The 23149-nt window shown below is 23.7% G+C and overlaps 2 protein-coding genes across 3 annotated transcripts in view; both read left to right on the forward strand.

Moving 5' to 3' along the window:
- Window positions 1-3831, forward strand: part of LOC119677362 (nuclear protein localization protein 4 homolog) — an 88687-nt gene extending 84856 nt beyond the window's left edge. For both annotated transcript variants that reach the window (XM_038088670.1, XM_038088669.1), the window contains 2 exons: window positions 2981-3396; window positions 3477-3831. In XM_038088670.1, coding sequence (XP_037944598.1) covers window positions 2981-3396; window positions 3477-3672 — 612 coding nt within the window. In that variant the 3' untranslated portion in view covers window positions 3673-3831. The remainder of the gene's footprint in view (window positions 1-2980; window positions 3397-3476) is intronic.
- Window positions 3832-12172: 8341 nt separating this feature from the next.
- LOC119681046 lies at window positions 12173-22068 on the forward strand. Its single transcript, XM_038094110.1, has 7 exons — window positions 12173-12323; window positions 19216-19297; window positions 19365-19398; window positions 19463-19515; window positions 21274-21362; window positions 21705-21777; window positions 21845-22068. The coding sequence occupies exons 2-7, from the start codon at window positions 19220-19222 to the stop codon at window positions 21932-21934; spliced, it is 417 nt and encodes a 138-aa protein (XP_037950038.1). The 5' UTR covers window positions 12173-12323; window positions 19216-19219; the 3' UTR covers window positions 21935-22068.
- The last annotated feature ends 1081 nt before the right edge of the window (window positions 22069-23149 follow it).

A 23149-nucleotide genomic window follows, 5' to 3' on the forward strand; every position in this document is an offset into this window, starting at 1 on the left:
ATAAGGAATCAGTTGTCAGATTTTATCTCGTAGCTGTTATATGAAATAAACCATTAAAGTTAAAAGTAAATAAAGATTGTAAGATTATCAATGGATTTAAACCATTATTTCATATAACAGCAGTTATCTAAGTCTGTACGGATTTAAATAAAATACATATGTCCTTCGTTATTGTATTTTATTTAAATCTTAATGAAATTTATTATCGATGATACAATTTAAGAAAATATTTTGATTAATGCAAATAATTTTTTATCTAAACTTATTATCTTCTAACTCCTTTATACAACAATTTTTATTTACTATATATTTTCCTAGCGTTTGTCGGCTTTATTCGTTTACAGTTATTCATCCGATAGGCTTTTACTCAAAATATGCTATGTTATATTATACTACAATATCTATAGATTTTTAGTGATTTAGTTAAATATATTAAATATGAGTAAGTAGGTGTATGGATTTAGGTGCAACAGAATTCTGCTCCACTAATCAAACATGCTATTATAAATTTCACGATCTGGAGTATGAACTCTTGTGATTAAGTATTATTATTATTACGAAACATACCCACAAAAATATACAAGATATTTTGTAATTATTATCTCAGTCATGGTTTCGAGGTGAAAAATTTATTAGTTCATTCAGTAGTTAATTATTTATCCATCAATTTTTATTTTTTAGTATATTTTTAAATGAATGCTGCTTGGCCACAATATCACAAATAAATCAAATTATTTAAACCATAAATTGCAGGGTTAAAAAAAATGAAGAGTTTGGACTTTACTACATTTTTCAATGGTGATTTGCGCTCCTGGATTATATGATATCTCTTAATTCGTAGAACAACTTACTGTCGCAGATCGTATGCATAGATTTAATAGGAGTTTAAATTATGTTTTTCAATATGAAATTATTCAAATAATTAAAAAAGAACTTGATGTTTTATCAATGGTAGAATATTTGTGATACATTTATCTAAAAAATTGAATAGTATAATATAACCGTAATGCTTGAGTTGTACGGTTTTTTACATATGGCTTGGTATAGTATCCCACCCACTATACTTTCATTTTCTAAGAATTGGTATTAATAATTACTATCTGTACAATTTCTCTACAGTGCTTTGGTGAACGTTTTGAGTTTTGATAATATTTTTATTGAAAAAAATTACTTAAAGATTATTCATGATCTCACATAATGACAACAACATATTTTTCAAATATATGTATGTTATTGTTGGCATTTTACATTGTTATTAAATTACTGTGTTCTTTACTCGAGATCGTGAATAATTAATTCGATACAGGCTTAGTGATTTATTTCTGTGATCTATTTCAAGAATTCATGAAGTTTTAAATCAAAACTAAGAAAGCTTACTAGTTAATTTTTAATATTGCATTTTTAAGTTGATATTATTTATAATTGCTTATTTAATTCAATTCGTTTAAAATTTATTTTAAAATTTTTTATTTTATTACTAATTAATAGAGTTTTTAGTTAACCCTACGACTGTTTTGAGTTTTGCTAAATACCCATCATCAGTGGTCTTGGAATTATTTTTTGTATTTAATTATTTGTAAATAATTTTTTAAGACTGCAAGTACCAAGGGTTGAACTCGTGTCCTGCCAAATTTGAAGCTTAGAGTCAGCGCACCATAATCAATTGACCCAAAGTCGTACTTGACTTGTGTGTTCGAACTTGGTATTTTATTCATTTGCTGTGAATTAATAAAATTACTTGCTGCGTTATATTAGAATGAAATCAAAAACCAGCTGTCGAATAATTGAATTAATTAATTATATTTTTATTTTTATTTGTTGAATTTTAATACAATTCTTTTGTAGAAGCATTATTTACTCCTTATGGTCAGCCAAAAACTCAATTAATTAGTAAAGTAATATTTTATTGTTGTAATTTAATACTATTCGAAATATCTCTTCATTGAAAATAATAGTTTATTTAAGAATTTAATTTCTTTCGTTAAAACGACGTTAAAAATTCAGTTTTAAAATTTATTGATAATGATTTAAGTTTTTATATTATTTTGTTTCAATAAATAATTATAAATTAAAATTTATTTTTTATATAATTTTTTTTACCATATACTATGTGAGAAATCCTATCAAATTTTTATTTTTTATTTATTTTTATTTAATAAGAAATCATCTGCTATAGTTTTGGAATTAATTGTTTGACCTGTTAACCTTGAGCTTTTACTAAAAAGGAGTAACCTTGCTGAAACTTAAGAGTAAACTTTTTATTTCCGTTGCGTTCTTTTTCCTCTGTTCTTTTGCATTATTTCATTTGGCACTGTAAAAATACTTAGGCAATAATACCCGTAAGTATCTTAAAAAATTTCGTTATTTTTCTTTCTACTATGCCAACAATAAACCAATTGGCCCCGAAGTTTTCAACCTTGAGGAAGGCCATGAAAAAGTGCGCGACGCGGAAAATTCAAACAGGTTGTAAAAGCTTTTGCGGTGTACTGTACGCCCGTTTGCCCCACTAACAGTGACTTTGAAAGCTTCATATATGTTATCCTTATTTCTCATATAAGGTCTAACAAATTGCAAAATAAAGTAGGTCACTGGACCAAAATTGGTGTGATGCCAAACTTTGACATATTTTTAAATCAAACAAACATTAAATGATATAATTTGAAAACTCTAATGGCTTTAGAGAAGTATTTGCTCTTAAAATTTTACTTTTGCTTTACTCTTAATAAAGTTTTTATAATTTAAGTAAAGAGTAAATAATATATATTAAAATGCAATGGTTTGATTTATAAGTTCTATTTTTTCTTTGCTGTATTCTATATAAATATTATAATAAATTTTATCTACTTATATTTTATTTAAAAATCTTTACTCAATAGATTTATGAATCTATTGAGTAAAGCTTAAGCTGTAAGTCTATATTATCGATATTATCAATATCTATATTTATCTTTACATAAAAATTATTTTTGTTTATTTTTAGGAAAAGGATCAGTATGGTAATGAGGTGCAACGTCTTGCACGTCCACTTCCTGTTGAATATCTATTAGTAGATGTTCCTGCGTCCACTCCACTTCAACAACAATACACCTTTACTCAATATGATAAACGTGAACCATTCCCAGTTGAAAATCGTTATTTAGATGGACATTTGCAAGATTTTAATGCGCTAAGCACATATTTATCGCGTTGGTCAGATGAAGAGTTCCTAGAGGCAGTATCTGATTTTCATTTACTTGTATATTTATATAAAATGGATGTGCTACCAATACATGATCACATGAGTGATTTGTTTGATGCAGTGCGTTCGAAAAATCCTAATTTAGCACAGACTTTTAAGCAGCAAGAAGTTTGGAAATTGTTGGAATCATTGATACATGCTAGTTCATCTGGCAGCGGGTGAGTTTAATATAATATATACTTTATTGATTAAATTAAACTAATCTGTTTTTATTATTACTTCTTTTTTTTAAATACAGAGGTACCACAAGTTATCCCTCAAGGCAATCAACTGCTACACAAAGAGGTGCACAAGCTAGTGGTAATGGTAGCGCTAATTCCTTAAATTCAGCTGATGGTGGACAATGGACTTGTAATCATTGTACTTTCATAAATGGTCCCGAATTAAGTTTTTGTGAAATTTGTTCTCTTCCAAAAGACGATAAGGACAATTAAAAAGCTTAAAGGTTATAAAAAAAGCTCAATCATTCAGCAAATTGTTTATTTGTTGTTAAGAATGGCTCACTGTCCACTGTAAAAAGAAGACAAATATTATTAATTTAAAACAAAATTTCATAATTGTCTATTATAAATTGATCAAACAAAAAATTCAAATAATATGTATAATTAATTAATTTTAATTTATTTAGAACTAAACTTAAATTATATAAAACAATAAAAAAACAACATCTTCTTAAGTGTATCTAACAGCACAGGTACAGCAACATTCGCGCACTGGAGAAATTTTAATATATATATATATATATATATATATATATATATATAAAAAAAATAAATATTTTTTGTGTGACATTTGAAATTATAAATGTTTTTGTTTTTATTTTTAGAACTTTCAATCTATACATAACTTTTTTCAATCTCTGCACAATCAACATTATCTTTTGTTATATTGAAAGTTATATGGTTGGAGAAATCAGCATTTCCAGATTAATCACAAAATTTTATGTATTGAAACTGAAGAAAATTGGCACAGTTTATTTGCAGTAAATATTTGAAATAGGCAGAGGGAGAGAGAGAGAGGGACAGAGAGCAGTACTAAGGAATGCATTTTTTATGAGAATAAAACGACAATTAGTACGATTTACATATAACTATTATTCAGATTCAATAGTACCATCCAAAAAATATTACAAAAAAAACAACAAATTAATATTGAACTAATACAAAAAAATATAATATAAAGAATATAATATAAAGAATATAATATATATAAAGAATATAATATATACAAAAGAATGAACTTCCACTGGTCTTCCATTGGTTCCTTTGAACCCAATGCTGAGTTCCTCTACACTTAGTTTTTCTGATTGTTTGTACAGGTTGCATTAAGAGTAATTAATTTGATATTTAATTAAAAGTGCTATAATTTCAATTAATTCTAGTGAAATTCGGGATCAATTGACTTTTCGAAATTAATTTTTATTTATTTTATTTAAAAAATTAACTTCACAAAAATATGCGAAAATATAATGTAAAATACAATTTACAGATAGGCACCACACTGCTCGGTATTACCAAATCATTTATTGTGTTATAATAAAACTTTTATGAGGATTAATTTTATTTTAATTTTTTTTTTTTAATTGAACTTTTAAATAAATCAACCTAGAATTAGCAATAAGTAATCGCTGCTAATTACAGTACTAGAAAAGAATAAGAAAATAGATAATTAATTGAAAATATTTAAAAATGAATAAATTTATTTTTAAAAAATTAAATCGACCAAAAATAATAACTATAGATATAACGAATTTTTAATAAAATTAAGATAATAAAAAAAATACTAAATACATATGTCAATCAATTCAATAGCTTAAAGAAGCTAAATATCGACTTTGGTTCCAGTAGACCGGCAACCTATTTTATATAGAAATACTGATTTGTTATTTGAATGTTTATTGGTCCAGATCTAGTCTACATCAGGTAAGCATTTTATAAATTCTTCAAAGCTCATTCATATATTTTTTATATTACAAACACAATAGTTCTCTGAGTTCTCAGTTCTTAATTTATTTTTCTTTTTTTTTTAATTTATTTTTTTATATTTGTTTTTGTAATTTATTTTATCTTTTTGTTATATATATATATATACTATATTTTTTGAATTGTTTAATTATTTTCTATTTCAATGTTCACTATTTCATCTATTTGCCTTGTCCATTTCATTTTTTTCCATAAATAATATATAAAATAATTATATAGGTATATATTTTTGAATTTAGCTTTATTTTTTAAAAATAATTTTTGTATTTTCTTATTAATACTTTGTATTTTTGTGTTATTATTTTTCTGGTATTAATTTTTATTATTTTTTGTTTTCATTATATTTCTTTTTAGCTATATATCGATATATTATATATAATATATTATATTATATTTTTTAATTGCATCTAATATTTATTATTAGATTTTTGTAAATTATTTTATTTAATAAACAAAAATGTTTTTTGAGTACCGTTGTAATCTAGATCCTGAATATTCTCGGAATCATCTCTCTTTCTATATGACTAAGTTCCATTCGCATCTATTAAGTTTGATTAATCAACAATAACACATCTCTGGAACTGCGACATTCCTGGGTAGCGTACGATATGAACAACACATTAACGCTATGAAATTTTCGTATAAAATCATAAGTGATAAAGTTATCTTTTCATTAATTAAAAAAAAAATTTTTCGTTACTTTCGTCAACAGTATTAGTAAATATTAACACATTTATAAAACAATAGTTATAGTTTGTTGTATTTTTTGATCAATATTTTATAAAGGTAAGTCATATATAGTAATGTGGTCGAATATACATAAAAAAGTGGTACAAATGGCTACCTCCCTGTGATTTGTGTTTACAATTGGAACCTATCCAAGTTGAAAGCTTATAATATAGTACACTAGCTTATAACTTAAGTAGTAATATTTTATTTAACGTGGAATCTTAAATTGTAAAACTACTGTTATTTATTTATATATTAATATTTTAATTATTGTGTTCTTATTTATTTTTTATTTTTTATATATTTTTTAATTTTTCACCCTTTTATTTTCTTTTGTTTTTTTTTTCTTTTATTTTCTTTTGTTTTTTCTTCTAGTTTATTTTGGTTCATTTTCTTTTGCTTTTTTTTCTTATATTTTCTTTTGTTTTTTTTTATATTTTAGTGTTTATATTTTATATTTTTCTTTCATTTTTTTTTAATTTTTTTTCTTTTATTTGTTTACATTTTTTTCTTTTCTAGCCAGATACAGAGCAAACTTCTTAGCCAATTATGCCTTAACCTCTCTTACAGAAATGTTCAGCGCTAAAATTAGGAACAATCTGGGCTAAGATTTCAAATAACATATCCTATGCCTAATTACGGCATCGAAATGGTTTCATAATTAACTACCAGTTATAAGGCTGTGTTCAGTAAGGTCTAAGTGTGTTAGTCAATTATACTGTTACAGAAACCAACCCTGTATACTACTTCGAGAACAACTTTGATTGCGACAATTATAGAATAATATTATTTCTAAAAGGTTACTACAATATAGTATATAAACGGTTTGTACATATTTATATCAATAATTAATTGTTAATATGACCGATTCATTAATAAATTTCTTGATTTTCACCGGGATTAGGTCGTTTACTTAACACATACAAATGATAAAAAAATTATATATAATAATTTATATAATAGAAAGGCCCGGTAAAAACTAAAAAATTTATTTATATCAATACAATTCTAATTTTATTTAACATTATCATAACATACTGATATATTCGCTCTACAATTCACTCTATTGAAATTGAAATAATAATATTTTGTTTAAGAGATAATAAATAGTATAAGTAATAATATAATATAATATAATGATATATAAATGTAATAATAATAATATATAATGTTAATATATTATTATATATTAATAATATATGAAAGCATTTACTACCTTTTTTAAGGAACAATTCTGGGAACAGTTAAGAATTTTTATTTTTATGTTATATGAAACACGGGTTTCTTAAAAAGCTATAAAAGCTATTGCAGTAAAAGTTTCGATAGCAATGCTTTTTCTGAATGGAAAACTTTCATTAAAGCTTATTTATTAAAGCTTATGATTTGATTGTTTTGAATTTATATAATTCAACTATAATTTAGCTTAATTTTGCAAAAGCTTTTAAGAAAAACGTTATATTTAAATACACAAATTTTTAAAAACGCTTTTCTAAATGTCAAAGGACAATTGAAGGACTAAGACATAAAAATCAAGTTCAAGTTTATTTCGTGCCTGAAGTTATTTATATTTGTTCAAATACTATGCAATATTTAAAAAGCCTCAGTAATGTATATAAAACGAATTACATCACTCTTGTGTTTAGAACTACATATGTATGTTAGAAAATGTATACCTTGTGAATCATATTTTTTAATAGTAAAAAGTCGGAAATCGCCTAGGGAAGAACTTTTTAAAATATTCTCAAAGTAATTGTTAGTGTACGTGACTATTTGCACGCAGCTGGAGAATTATTAGTTAGAAAAAAAGCACAAACGAAATTTTTTTCTTTTTGTACAAAATGTCATAAAAATCGACTATAGATAATATTTGCAACCCAAACCAAACAAATCCAAAATACCGAGCTCCTCAGACGGAAATATACCCCCGCACACATAGTGCAAATTAAAGCTCAGAGCATTTTAGCTTTATTTCTGTTTATATATGCTTGCTTGCTGTTAATTTAATTTTATTGTTTGTTTATATTGTATTTATTTATCAAATATTTAGATAATTTACTTAACACATTGCTAGCAACAAAAAAATCATTTATAACAAAATTCGATTAGACATCAAAGTGCATAATCACAACTACATACATATGTACTTTAGTAGCTGTAATTAGTTTTCAAGAATCTGTAAATTTACTTACTTTAGTAATTACGTATATGTGTATATATGCTAACTTTTGAAAAAGTATGAGATAATTTAATAAACTTTAAGTTTAAAATGCTTTAACAATAATCTTTATTATTGTTTAACAGAGTACAGGTGCGTGATTATTTTAAAACCAACGGTAGCAACGTGACCCTCAATGGAAATGAAGCTTGTAGGAATAATTATGTATTGCTTTCTTAATTCTTAGTTTAATTCAATAAGATTTAATTATAAAACTTATTTATTGAAAAATATTTATGTGAACTGTTATAAATAAAAAATTTATTTTTCTGCTTTTTGAAAAGGCTTATGTGAATAAAAAGTTGTACTTTTTATTTTTATATAGTACTATGCATAAATATTATCGACGTTTCGAAGTTTAACTTCATCTTCAAGGCAGAGTATTATTACAAATTATTATTTTTTATATTTGCATTAATTTATATAATTCTTTTCTATATAAAATTGAAATTTTTTCTTTAATAAGTGCTCTTCCATGAAACGAAAAACTCAAAAACTTAATTAATATAGTAAATTACTTTATATATTGCTTTTCTATATAAAAATGCCGTCGTTTTGAACTTTTTTCTTTTATAAGTGATCTTACATGAAACTAGCAACTCAAAAAACTTGGAATCAGTACTACATCGGAAATTTCAATATATAATAAACATAAAGTTACCAATACCAGGAACAAAATATTGTCAATTAATACGATGACTAGTCAAAACAAAGGTAGTCTATTATAAATACTTCTAAGCATCTTAAAGTACAATATTAATATTTTTTTTAAATGTCGTTTTTGTTGTTTTTTTTATTACTTATTATTATTTTATATTACTTTAAATAATTTAAAAAATATATAAATAAAAACCAAAAATTTAATTTTTTAATTTAAAAGAAAAAATATAGATTATTTATTTAGAACAAATATATGGGTATACTTAGAAGGTGGTCTACCATCTGTAAGCAATTGTGGTCTATACAAAAATTTAAAAAATTTTTAAATATTGTTTATTGTAATTTACGAAGTTATTACTATATACATACATTATCCCCAGTCGAACACTTTTTATAATTCTGAATAATAGTAATTTAACCAATTATTATAAACAACCTACCGTGATCAAAAGACCTATATTATGAATACAAAATTACATTCATTAATATTTCTCATATTTTAACTTAAAAACTTTTTATGACGATATTAAATGAAAGGTATATTTATTATGTGTTATAATTTATTTATTTAAATAAATGATTTTTTATTTAGTATTATTTTTATTTTTTTTTTAATGATTACTTTTATTTTTTTTTCGATTATTTTTTTTTAATGATTACTTATTTTTATCTTATTATTAGTGAAACATGAGTCCACATAACTATGAAATGTACATTCACCTAACATTATACCATATATTAAAATAACAAGAAATCATCATTTACACTATTTCGCTGTGCATTATGTTATGACAATTAAATGATATAAAATCCAGAATTATCTGAAACAAAATATAAAAGTATTTAAAACAAAGATGCCACCTATAACTTCTCTCCGAAAGCATTTTAAATTGGCGTTATATAGAATGCAGAATGTATTGCAGTAAAATGAGCATGTAAGTAAAATATTTAATACTGTAAGAAAAATTTTTTGAAATTCATCTTTAACACATCAGAAATAAAAATAAAAACTGTACTTATACCTTTATTAATATATACCTTTACCAATATATACCTTTAGAAGTTGTGTCTTTCTCGTTGTTTTATCAACAGACATTGTTATTTAGTAATCTAATCCAACTTTTTAATGTCCAGACTGCATTGTTTGATTCACTTAATTTATTTATATAACATGTTATGTGAATGACGTAATTATGGTTTTATGACGTTGATCATTTTTACGGCTTATCGAGACAGTCATAAGTAAAAATAAATTGAAGCTTAAATGCATGCTTATAATTATATATGTTTTGATCAAAAATTATTTATTTTATATAAGCATTCTTTACTGATTAATAATATTTCAATGTCATTTTAAACATATATATATATATATATGTATATACTGAAGTATGTAGGTATATATTCAGAACAAATATTATCTCTTATATAAGCAGTTTTTACTGTTCAAAGGTTTTTCAATCATTAATCTATAAATTTTAAATAACTACATAGCATTATTTATATATTTAAATTATCAATGGTTTTTAATGTCATTTTATTTAGTATATGCTTTATCCGTAGGTCTTAATTACAATAAAAAGTAATATATATTGTTATCAATTCAGCCATACAAATGCTAAAAATAGTAAATAAGTGCATAGACCTTTTTGATTAAAATGGTATGTTGTGTATCTGTAATTAAGCTTACCATATAAAATTATTTATAAATGCATTTATACATTTTTGCAAATAATATTACGTACATATTGTTCAAATATATAAAGAGTTTATTTTGTTATCAAATGATAATAACTTTAATATTGATTTTTCTTGTCTAGCAGTAAATATTTCTATATACTTAACTTGTGGTGTTTGATAAAATGCGAGTTAGTGTCTGAAACACTTTTATTCAATAGTGACTCTAATGTCTTAGGAGATTCACTATAAGTTGTTCCTTTTGTATGCGATATTGGGTCATTTTGGTGCAAGCCAGTTTAAGTGCAATTTCTTGGGGGATCGATTGCACTAGGTGTTTATTTGAAGTATCACTTGAATTAATGTCTGAAGCCCTTTTATTCAGTTGTGATTGTAATCACTTAGGGAATCCACTACTCGGTGTTTATTTCAAATAGGATATTGAGCCTTTCAGGTAAATTTATAAAAATATATTTTGATGTTTAGCATATCTTTCAAACAGAATTTAGATTATATTTGTTTTAAGATTGTATAATGTGGTGGTATTCATTCTAACGCATGCAAAAGTATATTAATCACAAAGGAGAATACTTTGAGAAACAATAAAGCAATTTTCAACGACAAGTTAGTATTTTTTAATATTAGGCTTAAAATAAATATAGTGACCCTCGTATAGTATTGGAAAGATATGCTATCTGTCTGCAGAATTGAACAATTGCAGGTCTGTGATATTTTTTTTTTGTAATGTTTTTATTTGTTTTTTTTTTTGTTTGTTTTTTTTTTGTTTTTTTCAATGCTTTCGATTCTTATGTCTTTGTGTACTTCTTTATTATTGACATACCATGGCGCCTTTAACATATGACTTGAAGTACAATAGTATTACTTCAGAAGCATTACTGTGAGCTAGTTTAGGTTCTAATTATTTGTTTATAAAGTATTATTTTAGTAGTAGTAGTAGATCTGGTTATTAAAAAACCGAGAAACAAATACAAAATTTATTAATATTTTATTTTTAACGTTATCCACTTTATTATTTAACCTTATTAAGAGCATTCTGAGTTATATTCCAAACCTATTTTTTTCGATCTTTATCTTCTCTCGCCAAGTGAAAATGTTGTCTTATATGTCATATTTATTTTATACGTTTCTAGTATATATATATATAATTATATATATTTAATAATGCAAATTTTATATTTAATATTTTTTTATCCGTCACTGTTCTTTGTTTATAACAATGCCCATATCACAAATTAATGGCTTGAAAAATCAGCTGATTATGTCTTTTCATATGAAAATTTAGGAAATGCTTGTTTTTATGAGTACATAATTAAATCCCTTGTAAATAGAACAAATGTAACAGATTCCCTAACCTCAACTGCATACAAATTGCGCTATTTACATAGAATTCGCCTGCCCACATACAGCAATTGCCGTACCTTGTGTGATGTGATGTATGTTATGACAAACTTGAAAGCTGCTGCCTTTGGCAAACATTCACACACTAAACACTTAACGCAGCATTTGTGCTACGTTTCACACAAAATTTATGTGTATTATTGTGTATTCTTTTTTTTTTTTTTTTGTTTTTCTTTTGGTTATTGCTATTTTTGTTGTTCTTTTGTTGTTGTTTTTGTTGTATGCTTTGTGTGTTTTTGTTGCAGTGGGTAAGAAAACTTCTACAACCTTTCAGTGCTGCTGAGTGAGTGAGTGCTTTGGGTGAACAGTGAAAGACCGGCAGTGTTTAGTCTTTTGTAGGCAGTCAAAGACAACGTTTAATAAATTAACTCGAAGGATTACCAGGAACCAAAAACCAAATAAGGTATGTGAATCTTTGAGTAAATTGTCTCATGTGAGATAGTGTGTGCAAAATATAAAAGTATTTTATATAAAAAAAATGTTTTAATATGCGATTAATGTATTTTTGGAAATTATTAAAACTGCTTCCGCCCTGTTGAATTTGTTTTCAATAAAAATTGATTGGAATTTTTGTTTCTTCGTCGTTTATAAAATATGCGCTTTGACTTTGTTTGAGGTCAAAAAATAGGCAATTGAAATAATATTTATGGTAAATTATAAAAATTCAAAATTCTTATTAAACAATTTAAAAAAATTGAAGCTTTTTTCAATCTATATAAAATATATTTTCGTGCATATAAAAATACAACTTGTGTACATACCGAAAAAATTCTAATTATAATAAAAGGAATAGTAAGGAAATAATTAATATAATTACAAAAAAAATGTGTTATAATTTTTTTATGTATATATAAGTTATATGTATAAACATATATGTTATATTACATATACATAAATATCAAAAAATTTAAAAAAAAAGAAAATCATTATGTTAATTGAAATTAATTAATTATAATTAATATTAATAATGTATATAAATATAAATAAAAATATAAATCAATTAAATAATTAATAAAAATGTTATCTCCATAAAAGTAAATAATCAAACGTTTCTATCCTGTGTAAATACTAAACTTGGTGACACTATTTAAATGAACTGCGCTCTTACCAGGCAATTAATAATAATAATAATAAATAATTAATAAAAACTTTTAGATATAAAAATTACGTAATAATAGTTAACTCAAAATTAACTAAAATGTAATAAAACAACAAAGAAAAAATGAATTTTAATTAAAATAATACATAAATACATATAATTATTTATTATAAAAAATAAGAAATTAGTAACATTAATCCATTTGTTTTAAAGTCAAAAAATTAAAATGACGTAAATCGCGTTCAAAAAATATAAATAAAATTTTGTTGGTGAAACAATTAATTATTAAATAATTTAATAATGATAAAATAAATTAATATGGTTTAATACTATTATTAACTTTTATGCCTGCCTGTATTCAAATTGTTACTGTTATTTTTTTTCATTGATTTATTTATTGAATCCTTCTAAATTGTCTAAATAGAAATTGTTAATGTAAATTTAAAAAATAAATTTGTAAATATTATATAATAAAAATAATGGTAACAAATTGAAAAAAGTTTGATTATGAAGATAACTTAAATATTTTTAATAAAATAACACTATCAACAAAAAAAAATTAGTTGTATGCATTGAGGTTGATATTTTTGATAATAAAAATATAGAAGCAATAAATTTGTAGGAAAATTGATAATATAATAATATTAAGAGATTATTTAGTTGTATAACAAAAAAAAAAATTACGTAATATACTATAGATAAGAATAAACGGGGTACTAGCTCCCACTTGAGCAGAGCACTGCGACCACGTTTGATCTTTTGTGCTACAACAGACCCTAACCGAACAAAAAACATTCTGCCTTCCGAATGAAGGCCAAAATGTCGGCCGTTGATGACATCCTAATGTCGGAAGCTGAGAGCAGTTCCCGACCCAGTGTCCTCCTCCTAGTCCAGATCAATGCTGGGCAGTCACATAGAATGTGGTTGGATGTCTCTTCTGCTTTTAAGCAAAATCTACACTCTATCTCTTCGGATATCCCACCAGCATTCTAAACTCTGTTTTGCTGAAGAAGGATATCTAATTATAACTATAGGGGGCAACCAGCTTTTTAGCCTGACGGTTACCTCGACTGTCGCACCAGCAGCAACTTCTCTCGGTACAAAATATACTATAATGAAATACAACTAATAAATATGAAAATAAAAAGTGAATAAAGTTTTTTAATATTATAACATAACAATAATAAAAATATTTTATGAAATATTAAAAATATTAGCAAACTGAAACAAAAAACACAAAGATTACAATAAAAAGTAATATATTTTTTTAAGAAGTAATAAAAAAACAATATTAATGTACAATAAATCATTTATTTTTTAATAGTTATTGTATTAATTAATTCAATTTATTCAAAAATTCAAAATGAACGAGTAATTAAAGTATTTACAACGAACAGCTGAATAGTGATACGAATTTAATTTATTTATTATGAGTTATTATTTTCTAAAAATAACGTCATATTTTCCTATTTTACTATGTGACCCATTCGGTAATTGTTTTCATATTATTAATTATAAAATATCAAATAAAATTTGATGTCGCAACTCAATTTGTGCAAAGTCTGTTAGTTGCATATATTATTTCTTATGTATCAAAGAATTACAATCTTTACTAAAATCAAATCAGTTATAAAAAATAATAACTAATGTATTAATTTATTTTTTCAGTAATTTAAAAAACAGTATTTTTCACCTGAGTTAGTAAAGTAATTAAGTTAATCGTTGAAAATATCTGTACTGCATAATGAACTTACTTCCATAATAGATTTTTTTATGTTCGTTTCAATATTTAATTACGAAAATCAATTACGAAGTAAATACCAACACCCACTCACACAGTCAGCACTCAAAAGAGCTTATATATAGACATTAAAATACTATTTATTATCATTGTACCTACAATATTTACTAAAACAAAAATATTTGAAATATTTATATTGCCAGCTAACAGCACTTAAAAAACTAAAAAGTGTCAACTAAAAAATGAAAAAAAATTAAAATTTGTTTTTAAAACTTCTGTACAAAAATTTTTAGTGTTTATAAATTTAATATATATATATTTATATTAAATAAAAAATAATAACAAGGAAATAATATTAGTTTTACTAAATGATTTTATATACAAAATAATATATCTTTTTTGAGTTTCGCAATTTTTAAATAAATTATTTAGAATATTTTTGAAATAAAATATTTAATTAACACGTTTTTATTTATATTTCTTTATTAAAGAAAAATGTGTAGAATTGAAGAAATTGTAATTTAACAAAAAATAAAAAAATAATGTTTAAGTAGTTTTACGTGCAAAAAAAAATTTAGATTATTATTTGAGTTATTACTTATTACTAAAAATAATTAATTTTTAGATGCGCTTTTCGGTGAACAAAACAATAAAAGTAATTAAAATATATGAAAAGTTACATACTTTCACAGTGTTTCTAAGAACCATTAAAATGTATTTGTTGATGATTATTATTTATGGTAAAAAAAAAATTAATTATAATTACATTTTTATAGATAGCACAAGAGTGTATGTAATGTCATTATATACGTATACTGATAATACGTGATGAGCATTTGAACTGATCATATTTATGAAGAATTTACATCTTATTCCATTTTTAAGTATGATATACTTTTTTATTATCCTATGCATCTAATAATATAATAATAATATTTGTATATTTCTATATAATATATATGATATTTTGACTTATAGGTTTTCAAGAATAACATAAATAGGTATGGCTTACTCTTAGGTTGTGTTTATTCTTTTGACAAATTATCTGCGTCTAGGTTAAGCTATTGTTACTGCTACGTACTATATAGAGCTTTGAAGTTTACTTATTGTTAATTTAATATTAATTTTTTGTATAGCTTATTAAACGCCTCCTTTGTGTTTTGTGTTGTATAATTTTTAGCAATACATATATTTATATATTACTTATAACATTTTTAATTGGTAAATCTAGATTCAATCTAGATTAACTCTCGACCTGTCATATTCTGTTGTCTAATTGAATATTTTTAGAGTAATCTAACATTTTTTTAGTCGTGTTAGTAAACATTTATATTATTAACAAATACATATATCGAATCAAATCACAATTTATCTGTTTATACGATTTATTTAATCGTATAAAACAGCTGTTAATTGCAAGAAACTCTTGCTACTCTAGCAAAATATCTAGAGTGTTATAAATTAACCTCGAATGTTATACATTAATCTCAAGTGTTATACAATTTTACCAATCGAGATATTAATATAATTAATATTATATATCTGTTAATGCGATATCTCCACCTATTTTACCATTCAAGTAAAACACAAAATTTGATAAAATTGTTCACATACGTGATATATACATTATTTATACAAGGTCGAATATTAAAAAATATTATATCTCTATCACTGAGATAATATTTGGTCCGGATTAAATAGATTACAATGATAGAAAGTATAGTTTTTGGATTATAGTGATGTATAAGTTATTGATTGTCGAGAGCATATTGCAGAGCAAATTTTGCCAATTTTTTTACTAAGTAATGTAAAAATTTTCAGGTTGGTACTCGTTAATACTATTGCCTATGAAAATTTTTTAAATATTTTGAAAATAAATTCAAAACTTTGCAAGATGTCAAAAAATACTAGTCATCTTGGTTAAATTGATTTTAATTAATTATTGTCACTATTTAGCTTACGAAATATTATTTACTCACTGAGAATAAACTGATGAAATTTTGTATAAATCCGGTTAATGAAATTGTTTACCAAGTGTGAAAAAAATAATTAATAGTAACAGTTTTAATGTTAATAATTTGTCAAATTATTTGTAAATTGTGGTGTTAATTAGTTGTTAATTTTAGTAGGAAATATACTTGTGTATTTATAACAAAGAGAATAATACGGATGGCAAAGAAAGACATATAATAATAATTTAATTAGAAAAAGAATTCTATTTTTGAATGGAAAAATAATTTATTGATTTTAATTAGATCCAGTTTGTTAATATTATTTATTTGTTGAGCATGTGTTATAAAAGTTTTAACTATTATATTATTAACCCAAATAGTTAAATAGTTGAGTAGAGAATTGAATGGCAACTCCTAAAAAAATAGTTAAAATAAAAAAAATTAAAATTGAAAACTTTAAAACTATTGATATGTACCAGAAAACTTTATTTATGTACGTTAATATAAATAAATAGTAATTTATATAAACTTGTGTTATATAATGTAGAGATTATTGCTTAAATTGCTTTTTTTCTAAAAATAATATGTATTGTAGACATATATCTTATCTAATCAGATAAGGCTCATATAATGAGAGTCTATAATTAAATAATAAAATAAACAGAAGTACATGTTAAGAAAATAAAAAGAATTTAATAATAAAAACAAAAACATGTTTTCTAAAATAGAATACTATATTTACAATATAGCCACAAGTTCATAAAATTGGTTTTAATAAAATTGCATGAATTTACTTTAATTTGTAAATAAAATCAAAAAAATTATTTACTAGTTTTAAATGAAATATTTACAAGGTACATATAAGATATAAAACATTTTTGGAAAGTAAACAATTGTTTTATTGTTTCTTGTTTGTTGTTTGTAGTTTTATTTGAATATAAAATAATCTGATTGAATTCAAAATCAAAAAAAAAAAAAAATATGGAAATATATACGATTTGCAAACATTTCCATAAACAATATAATATTTTTTTCAAAAAGCAATAATGAAAGTTAAAAACTAAAACCGAAAGATTTAAATTCATAATAAATTTAAACACTTAATAACATTACTCTAATTTCTATATAGATACTTTTTTTTTAGATTGTTATTACTTTTATATTTTTTTGTACTATTTGTTTAGTACTTAATATATTACTCAACATGCGTTCATCTAATTATAAATACAGCAATATTATTTCGGTACTTTTCTTCAAAATTGTTTTAATAAAGCGCTTTACGGAATGCTTTTACTGTCATAAAAACTCTGTAATTTAATTGAGTTAATAATGAACACAACCACATCCAAAAAAGTCCAAAAATTTCTTGAAGACTTAATTAATTTTAATTTTAGTAACATTTCATTACATCAAAATGACAAAAAAAAAATTAATGGAATGAAGCCATGATAGGCATTTTTTATGACAGTCTCATTTGTGTGTTTTATCTAAAAATCGATATCTTACAGTATCAAATATTGTGCGGCTATAATATTACAATTAAATTGAAATAATTAAGGAATCAGTATTTACTGAATATAAATCGTATACTATGCACATTATATATATATATATATATATATATATGTATATATATACAGAGTGTTTCCAGAATGGTATGAATGCGAATAAAGTATGGGCCAACAAAAAATGTTTATCTATTATCTTAAAAACGGTTCAATCCAATAGCTTAGCTTATACCAATTTCGTAAAATACATATATACATTACTTAACCACATAAAAAAGTCCAGTGATGTTGAAATAGTATGCATATTCACATCACGTGGTCAAAATACATCACATGAAAACGTGTAATTACATATACCTACGTAAAATTTTTACCAAAAAAAAAAACGAAATAGGACCTGTTGCGTTGCTTAGGCACCGTCCTGTTGAAAAAACATGCCGGTGTAAAAATTAGAACTTACTAATTCTGTCGCACTCGTATTTTTAAAAATGAAAAGTTTTATCACAAATCCACACCACTCGACTACTCGATCAAACAATAATTTTTCCTGTCAAAGTTTGCCTCCAAACGCCGGTTTTCGAACACTCAAGCATGATGTTCCAGTTGTATACAATACATGGTCTTCAAGGTTCTTTACAGTATTGAAAATATAGTGCGTTTTGATGCACATTAATCTCGTGATGCACGAAGTAGACCAACTATAGAATCATTATTTGTATAGTTAGTTTTCATAATTTTAATACATTAAGCGATCTATATTGTAATATATCAAACCCTAAGCTAAACATAAAATGCCTTGAATGACAGTTCTGTTTGACAATTGTACCTTAAAGTTTGTTGTCTAATATCAACCACGGAGTGGATAGCAGTACATTTATGATTCTTTAAAATCATAAATAATTCTTTGACAGGTGTACTTTTATAATACGATTAATATTAATTCTATATTTTTAATATGAATTTGTTGTTATTTTCAATTATTTTTTCCTTTATAGCAAAATGTCTCTACGCGCAATGCTAACTAAAATCCCACAAACTACAAACCTAGTCAGACCAATACTGATCAAACCAAATCAGGTTAGTTTCTTTTTGTTGATATTAAATTTTTTATAATAATATTAAATTATATAATTTTTCCTTTTAGTATGTAGTACGTAGTCAACCAAAATCAACTACCGGTAAGTTTTTTTATAAAAATTATAAATCGTAAATAATATAAATAATATATAATTTGTATTTTAGGTAGAGGAGAAATGTATATGTTCACAGCACAAGGAATTAAAAAGTATTGGGAGGTGAGTTCAATTAAAATAATTACTTTAAATGTGTATACAATTTAAAGGTCCGAGTTAATATGTTAAAAGTTTAGGGAATATCTAAATTTAAAGTACTTTATATGGAGTGCACTCGTATATTTACTAGAAAAGTAAATAATTGCATTGCTTTGATTATTTTTTTTTTTTCAGCGAAGAAAGACAGTTACAAATGTTTGTGTAAATTTCATTTCGTTATAAATTATTCAAAAATTTAAATACCATATTTTTTTTTAAATTAGTTTCATTTTAGAGTTTACTTTACTGACATTACTTTTCTTAGTTCTATTTAGCTAACTAAACATTTTCATTCCTAATTATGTCTAACTTTCTGAATAACTTTCATTCTATTAAATCTGTTATTAATAATAGATATTTTTATTTTATATATAATTTTTACAAATTTCATGTTATTATTATTTATTTTATATTATTTATATAAATTATTTTTAATACCAAAAACCGATTTATCATTTACCTACACTCTAATTGTGAGATATTAATTGCATTGTCCGACCTTAAATAGTAATAATTCAAAACATTAAAGTATCATGTTTTATCAATTTTGTGGTGACTTAATACCTGTTGGAAAAAAAAAACGACCATTGGTCGTCTGGGTAAACTTTACTGACATTACTTTTCTTAGTTCTATTTAGCTAACTAAACATTTTCATTCCTAATTATGTCTAACTTTCTGAATAACTTTCATTCTATTAAATCTGTTATTAATAATAGATATTTTTATTTTATATATAATTTTTACAAATTTCATGTTATTATTATTTATTTTATATTATTTATATAAATTATTTTTAATACCAAAAACCGATTTATCATTTACCTACACTCTAATTGTGAGATATTAATTGCATTGTCCGACCTTAAATAGTTATAATTCAAAACATTAAAGTATCATGTTTTATCAATTTTGTGGTGACTTAATACCTGTTGGAAAAAAAAAACGACCATTGGTCGTCTGGGTAAACGAATGGTTTTAGGATGTAGATCCAGCTGCTTTTGATAATGACTTATTTACGCTGTAACCTTTAAACGAGAGACATTTCCAGTTAAAAGAAAAAATACAATAAAAAATATCGATTACATAGTTATCAATAATTTGACTTTTTTGCCAATATTAAAATACCTTGTATGGTAAATACTTATTTGAATTATTTGAGATGATAAATAAATTAAAAAGATACTTAATAATTCATTAAAATTAATATAATTGTTTATTGTTGTACTTTTTCTCTTATACAAGAATTGTGAGAACTTTTTATTTATGTTTTATTCTTTTTTTTTTATTTTATTTTTTTAATAATTTTTTTTTTCATTGTTTTTATTATTTTTTTCTCATTGTTTTTATTATTATTTTTGTGATTGTTTTTAATATTTTTTTTTTGTTTTTTTTTTTAAATTTTTTTTCTTGCTTTTCTTTTTTTTTTATTTTTGTATTTCTTTATTTTTTATACTTTTTTATTTCTTTTACAATCTGGTTTGTGATATGTACCTTATCACTTGTTAAGTTATCACAATAAACTCCAAGTATAAATAACTAAAATACTCAGAAATTTTGTAGTTATGTTTTTTAATTTTAAATATATATTTTATTATATAACATGTTGTAAGATTATATCACATACTATATATTAGTGCGAGTACTAACATGTTACGATAAATATAATAATTTTTTCGTTCACATTTCCATTCTAAAAAAATTAAAATTATTTTTCTTTGCAGGTAATTCCCCTATTGGTTATTGTGGGCGCTGGTGTTGTAGGTCTAGTATATGCTTCTGTACGTAGTGCCTTGACTCGCGATGATGTACGGTAAGTCTAATATCAAAAACTATGTGAAAAGTATAACTGAAGGCTTATTAGCTCATTCAGATATGAACGGCTTATTGTAGAAATATATTTAATTATTTGTCTAGAAATTGGTAAGACAGTATAAAAAGTAAACGCTATTGGAATTTTTATGGTACTATTAAGGCCATTATGCAACTTTCTTTACAAACTGTCCGTATGAGTATTTTGTATTTATTTATTCATTTATATTAATTTTTAATTATTTTGAAATCACAAATCAAATAAAGCAAATTTTTTTATTTTTTTTATTGTATATTTATTTTAATATATGAACTCAAATTTGTTTTGTTTTCTGTTTTATAGTTATAACAACAAATCGAAAATGCTTTGCGAAATTATTGATACAGACGAAAGCAAAATACCTAAGCCTAGAAAGGTTTGTGAACACATTTAAAAAATATTTTGCATTGTATGCAATAATGTAAAATTTATTTACTTTTCAGTTCTTGGTTTACAATCAAAAATACGAAACACCGAGTGGTTTAATTGAAGCTGGTCAAGCTTTGAAAGATCCTGCCACTGAAGCCAATTAGATGCTCTTACTTAAAATTATAACGTTGAACAATAATATATATTTTTAAAATAAAGTAATTCCAAATGTACCTCAAATAATTATGAGATAAATAATTAATAATTTTTATGTATATTTATGTATGTAAGTGTAAATGGCAAAATTATAGTTGTTAAATATTTAAATTTTAACATTCAAATAGTTTATGTTTGATTTACTTTTAATAATTAAATTGTAATTGTAATTTTATTTTATATGTTGTAATATTAAATAAAATGTATATATGTATTTTCAAATCTAACATTTAATTTTTTTTTTCAAATAGTTTTGAAATATTAACATTAACATTTAAGTATTGAAAATTAACTAATACTAATACTATAAAGGTAGAGAGGTTACTGGTTTATTATAAATTTTTGCAAATCAAAGAATTCATTTAAATTAATACAAATGATTAATTAATTTAAATTCCACTTTAAGCTAGATTGTTGGAAGTAAATGTTACAAAATGTTGGAGAAAAAATAATAGTTGCACGCATTGATTAAAATACTATGTATGTATCATCTTAATTATTTCTAATGTTGTCTAACGTTATTAGTAGAAATAGTTTATTTTTCAAATCAGAAAATCTACTCTAATTACATATTAATTTTCTTTTTTATTTTTTGAAAGATGCAGTTATGGTGCTTATGCAGATAACAGTCTAACAAAGTGTCTTCGATGATCAATATCTCAAACAATTCTTTTAACACATCCATATGCAAAAAATAATTAAACTAAATACAATTATGAGCATAATATATTATAGAAACATTCAGTGGTATAACTAAAATATTTGACTACAAATTTTTGTATCAACCTACTGGGTAAAATCCAGTCACGACTAATCATAACTAAATACAAGAAATATTTTATTTTGTTACAAGTAAGAGCAAAATTCAGTCATACTGCTCCTCATAGTTCAGCTAGTAAGAGATTTTTTGGATAATATGCAGCTTCTAACACAATACTAGATTGAAATCGTGATTACTTAAAATAAAAGCAAAATTGGTTATTTTATCTATATATATATATAGAGGGTCCTGCCAAAGATGCGTTCAAAAATATAGTTAAAATTCTGTATTCTTGCATGGTATGTATTGACATTGTGGTTTTTTTTTGCTAACCCATATAATTAATACTAATTTAAATTATAAAAGTGTAGAAGAAATATTTGTTGCGATATAGTTTATTTGA

The sequence above is a fragment of the Teleopsis dalmanni genome, chromosome 2, assembly GCF_002237135.1.
Source record: "Teleopsis dalmanni isolate 2A chromosome 2, ASM223713v2, whole genome shotgun sequence".
NCBI classification, from domain to species: Eukaryota; Metazoa; Arthropoda; class Insecta; order Diptera; family Diopsidae; genus Teleopsis; species Teleopsis dalmanni.